This window comes from Anarrhichthys ocellatus, unplaced genomic scaffold (genome assembly GCF_004355925.1).
Source record: "Anarrhichthys ocellatus isolate YVR2014 unplaced genomic scaffold, GSC_Weel_1.0 scaffold235, whole genome shotgun sequence".
Taxonomy (NCBI): Eukaryota; Metazoa; Chordata; class Actinopteri; order Perciformes; family Anarhichadidae; genus Anarrhichthys; species Anarrhichthys ocellatus.
The window spans coordinates 75961-81962 of NW_022280265.1; the positions used below are offsets into that span (position 1 = coordinate 75961).

Sequence of the window (6002 nt, forward strand, 5' to 3'; positions counted from 1 at the left end):
TACATATGTACATATATACAAATATATATACATATACACATACATACAAATATACATATGTACATATATACAAATATACAATATATACATACTAGTGCTGGGCAACGATTAAAATATTTAATCGCGATTAATCGCATGGATTTTTTGCGATTAATCGCGATTAATCTCATTGTTATGGCAAAGTTCAACAATGAATTCAAAAGTAGTGTATTGCGCACTTTTATTTTAAAAGTACTGCTATATGAACAAAAGGGCAATAACATTTGGTTCACGAGATGCAGGTAGCATGTTTTATACTTAATGTGAATATAATTCATACTTTGTTGGCATCTTATTCTGAAAACCGGATGTTCGTCTGAAGAAACCGGATGTTGTCTCACGTTAATGTTACCGGCACCAGACCTAGGGGAAATCTGGACCGGCAGCAAAGGTTACACAGGCTAGGAAGCACTGTGTAGCCAACTGATCTAACTGTGGATTAATACAGAGAGAGGACCAACGTTAGCGTCATGCTCAGGCCAGAGCTAGTTTTATTCTGAGCTGCCTTGCAGATCATAACATTTCACAATTTACACAACACGGTGTGAACAAATTCAAATGAATCCAAATATATTCCACATCCAGTTCTACTAACATTTAAAAGCTACGGTGTAACACTGAAGTTCACGGACAGAACTAGCTAGGTAGCATTACAACGTTCGTCAGAACAACTAGCTACAAAATATAGCTAACTACCTTCATCACACATCTCCAATCATGTTACAACATTACACAACATTTAACTGCATTTACATTCGATCATAACTCATGTTACAGACAGAAGACACGTTTTGCCTACCTGTGGATTAATACAGAGAGAGGACCAACGTTAGCGTCATGCTCAGGCCAGAGCTAGTTTTATTCTGAGCTGCGCATGAGCGGAGCATGTAGCTACGTTCTCTCTAATGGATCCACAGCAGCACCAAAGCGCCATCTACTGACGTGATCGTGTATTACCTCGATATAAAGTCTGAAGAGTGTTAGAATAGTTCAATTATTAACAAAGAAAGTGTGGGGGGGTCTGTTTTAATAAAAAACTAACATGTAGCATTTCCAACCTACTACATTAATCTTTCCGCTAACTTTCAAAGTCCTTCGCTCGCTCCCGATCTGTGCCGTTTAAATGCGTTTACCTTGAATTTCAGCATATAGGTGCACTAAAATTACTGACTATAGGATGTTTGCTGGCTTTTATCCCACTGTTCTTGTCATCCTCTTGTTGTTATGTATATGTATTGTCTCTTGTCTTTCAATAAAAAAAAATTAAAAAAATCATAATAAATTAAAAAATGCGTTAACGCGCGATAAAATAATTGTTGGCGTTAATTAATGAATGCGTTAACGCGAAATTAACGCGTTAACTTGCCCACTAATACATACATATATTTAAAGGCTGATTAAAGACAGAAAGTTGAAGAAAATAAATGACAACAAAACTAGAAAACAAAATCGAAATAAAATAAACAACTAAAAACACATTTACAGAATTTACAGAATTAGGGTTTGCCTGGCGAGGCTGATGCGTGTCTGAGCGTAACTCTCACGAGACGGTGCGAGACCCAAGATGGCGGCCCCCAGCTGCTAGAATACTATCGAAACAAACTTTCTCATCGGACTTAAAACTCTTTCTTTTCCCCGTCACCCATTATCTATTTCAATCAAAACTGGACTACAATATCAATCGAACTGGATCATCTGGAGGAATATATTGACGAGTGCTTCAACCGAATCTACATCATGGAAGAGGACAAGACCGGCGACACCGAAGAAACACCCATTTCATACAGCAAAAGACCCCGTCCTGATTCACACTTCAGCACAGGTACAACTCCATCCACCTCACCAAAACCTCCATGCTGCTCCGAGGTAAGCGACATACTCATGTCCATTGAAAATAAACTTTCCGGCTTTGACTCCAGACTCTCGCTCATCGAAGTCCTACACCAGGAATTCCAGGCTCTGCGCCACAGCCTGGAATTCAGTCAGAACCAAATCGACACACTCACTCAAGACAACAAGTCACTTCATCATTCTGTCAAAACGATAACCACCCAGCTCACCTCTGTTACTGCCGACAACAAAGCTATGAAAGAAACCATCCTGGATTTACAAGCACGCAGTATGAGAGACAATCTAGTTTTCACCGGCATTAGCGAACAAACCACAGAAGACCCCGAAAAATCAATCAAAGAATTCATGTCCAAACAACTCAAACTACTCTCAGAGACCGTCAACAACATCACATTCCATCGCGTACACCGTCTGGGACCAAGGAACAACAATAACCGACCACGGCCAATCATCGCTAAGTTTGAACACTACAAACAAAAAGATCAGGTCAGACAACAAGGCAGGCAGCTCAAAGGAACGGACTATGGACTCAACGATCAATATCCCAAAGAAATCATGCAACGACGCAAAGTTTTGTTTCCAATCCGTAAACACATGATGAAAGAAGGAAAGAAAGCAATAATATCACTGGACAAACTATACATAGATGGACAATTGTACCGCGATAAGGACGTCACCCCCTGGCTTTTCTAGACCCCCCCACACACTCTCTCTATTTCTCTCTTTCTCTCTCTCTCTCTCTCTCTCTCTCTCTCTCTCTCTCTCTTTCTCTCTCTCTCTCGCCCCTACGGCTCCGCATACACACACACACATCCACACATGATAACCCCCCTCCGTAGTTTAGGTATGCCCCTTCTCTTTTCTCCGCATTGCACTGTTTCGATTATTATACTGTATAGTATTGCACCTACATCTCAATGTGCCAGACAGTATGAAACCCTATCTGGACCACACACTCCTTTGTATTTTTGTTTTGTGTATTGTTTTACTTACTTTGTTGTGTTCATGTTCCTATATGTGTTTGTTTCTCCCTGATACAGTGTCTGAAGGTCCTGCTGTGATATTTACACACTCTCTGTCACACGCACACACACACACACTTATCAACATTAATGTTCAGTCTATATTAACCCAGTCAACATGTCATCTATCAAATTCTTAACCTGGAATATCCGTGGAATTGGTTCTCAGGCAAACAAAAATAAAAGTTTTGAATCATCTGGCTAAACTGCAAGCAGATATATGCTTAATACAAGAAACACACCTCTCAGAATCAGACCACAACAAATTTAAATCACCACAATTCACTCACTCATTCTCGGCTCACTATAACACAAAACAAAGAGGGGTATGTATTTTAATTAACAAAAAAGTTTCTTTTGTCCATAACTCCACCATCACCGATCCTGAAGGCCGTTTTATCATTATAAACATATCCATCAACAATAGTCCAGTCACAATCTGTAATGTTTATGGCCCAAACACTGATGACCCATCCTTTTTTCATAATTTTTTTTCATCCTTCGCAAACATTTGTAACTGCCCAGTCATAATAGGAGGCAATTTCAACACAGTTATCGACCCATCAGTAGACGGATCTAAAAATCCAAATAATAAGCGTACCTGGCAATCCACAGACACGATAAAACAGTTCATGAGTGATTTTGGTCTTGGCGATATTTGGCGATTACAACACCCAAACTCAAGAGAATACTCATTCTTCTCACCAGTTCACCACTCATACTCACGCATTGACTTCTTCCTCAATTCAATCATATCTAATATTTCAGACTCGAAAATCCATCCTATCATTATTAGCGACCATGCTCCCATAACATTTATATGGAACAGAGTTACCCTACATAAACCTATCACTAGATGGCGCTTCAATACATCTCTTCTCAAAGACCCTCAGTTTGACAGTCTTATTAAAAAAGAGTGGGCATCCTTCTTACAAATAAATGATTCCCCAGAGTCATCACCAACCCTTCTGTGGGAAACATGGAAAGCAGTTTTAAGAGGAATAATCATTTCATTCTCCGTTTACAAAAAAAGAAAGAAGAACAACAAGAAGCTGAACTGGAACAACAAATCAACCGACTCGAAACCATTAATGCAAGTAACCCAACAACGGAAACCCAGAACGAATTAAGAAAGTACAAATTCCAAATAAATGAAATTATAAATAATAAAACTCAATTCCTCATACACAGACTTAGACAAGAACATTTTCACCATAGCAATAAATCCGGTAAATATTTGGCAAATCAAATTAAACGAAATAAAGAAAAGACAACAATCTCAATCATCAAGGACTCTGCAGGGAAGCCCACAAATTCACCCGATGAAATAAATAAAATCTTCAGAAGTTTTTATGGCAATCTATATTCATCTAAAAATAACCCAAATCAAGAAGACATCAACTCATTTCTCAACAGCATTGATCTACCACAGCTTAACAAAGAACAAATCAACATACTTGACTCACCCTTAACACAGGACGAACTTTTTACTGCACTCAATCTTATGCCCAATAACAAAGCACCAGGTCCCGATGGCTTCCCTGCTGAGTTCTATAAACACTTCTGGTTCATTCTAGCTCCACTCTTTAACAAAATGTTAACTGAAATAAAACAAAATTTGCAATTTCCAGCCAACATGAACACAGCCAGTATATCACTCCTTCTCAAACCAAACAAAGATCCAACTCTTCCTTCTAGTTACCATCCCATTTCTCTTCTCAATGTAGATATTAAAATCATCACTAAGGCACTAACTCACAGATTGGACAAAGTCACTCCATCCATAATTCATCCAGATCAAACCGGCTTTATCAAAGGTAGACATTCATCCACTAACACACGCAGACTGTTTAATTTAATCAATTACTCATCATTACAACAAACTGGTACCATCATAGCCTCCCTAGATGCAGAAAAAGCTTTCGACAGAGTAAACTGGGCATTTCTCACAAGCACATTAAAGGATGCCCACTCTCTCCCTCACTATTCACCATTTTCATTGAACCGTTAGCTGCAGCCATTCGTCAGAATATCTACATAAAAGGAATTCAAACACTCAACACCCATCACAAGATTAGTCTCTATGCAGATGATATATTGCTCTTCCTACAAAACCCCTACTCATCACTACAGGAAACTATTAAAGTCATGGAATCATTCTCCAATATCTCCAACTACTCCATTAACTGGAGTAAATCATCCATCCTTCCATTAGATAGTAACAGTTGTGATGGGGCAGCCCATACACCACCTATCCCTTTTTGCACAGGTGCCATCACGTATTTGGGAATACATATTTCCCCCAGGCTGTCAGAGCTGTTCACACTCAACTTCACTCCATTACTTAAAACAATAAATGACGACCTCCTCCGCTGGATGAACCTATCATTATCACTCATGGGCAGAATAGCTACAGTTAAAATGACAATACTTCCTAAAATAAATTACCTATTCACAATGATACCATCTCAACCCACTCACTCCTGGTTCAAATCACTTGACTCAATCATTACTAAATTCTACTGGAAAAATAAAACACCAAGAATTAAACTGGCCATTCTACAAAAACCAAAAACACAAGGAGTACTTGAAGCTCCACATTTTTTTCACTACTCTCTAGCAAATAAACTTCAATACATTCTTAAATGGATCCACCCCAACCAATCAGACAACACATGGTTAGATATAGAACAGACAGTTTGTAAGGACATTCAGATTTCTGACCTACCATTTTTAAGCCAATCTATCAAATGCCATCCTTGTTTCAAAACACTAACAGTAGCAGAAACTCTGACAGCCTGGTGGAAATTCCACAAAATCACCAACATCACTTTTGCACCTTCAAATTTTACTCCCATATGGAACAATCTTGATTTTCTAAGTCACAAGACACCTCTTAATCTCCACACATGGTCCGCTAAAGGCATCACTCATCTGAAACACATCTTCAATAATAACACCATGGTTTCATTCCCCCACTTGGTTCAGAAGTACGGCATCAGGAGCAATCAATTTTTGGAATATCTGCAACTCAAATCATCCGTTCAATCCAAACTTACCACTAAGGCCACTAACCTAGAACTACCCCCC

General features: G+C 38.9%; 1 protein-coding gene across 1 annotated transcript in view; it reads left to right on the top strand.

Moving 5' to 3' along the window:
* Window positions 1-1776: 1776 nt before the first annotated feature.
* The window catches only part of phf19 (PHD finger protein 19), an 18471-nt gene continuing 14245 nt past the window's right edge, over window positions 1777-6002 (top strand). Inside the window, exon 1 of the mRNA XM_031879207.1 lies at window positions 1777-2158. Within this exon, the coding sequence (XP_031735067.1) occupies window positions 1777-2158 (382 nt within the window). The remainder of the gene's footprint in view (window positions 2159-6002) is intronic.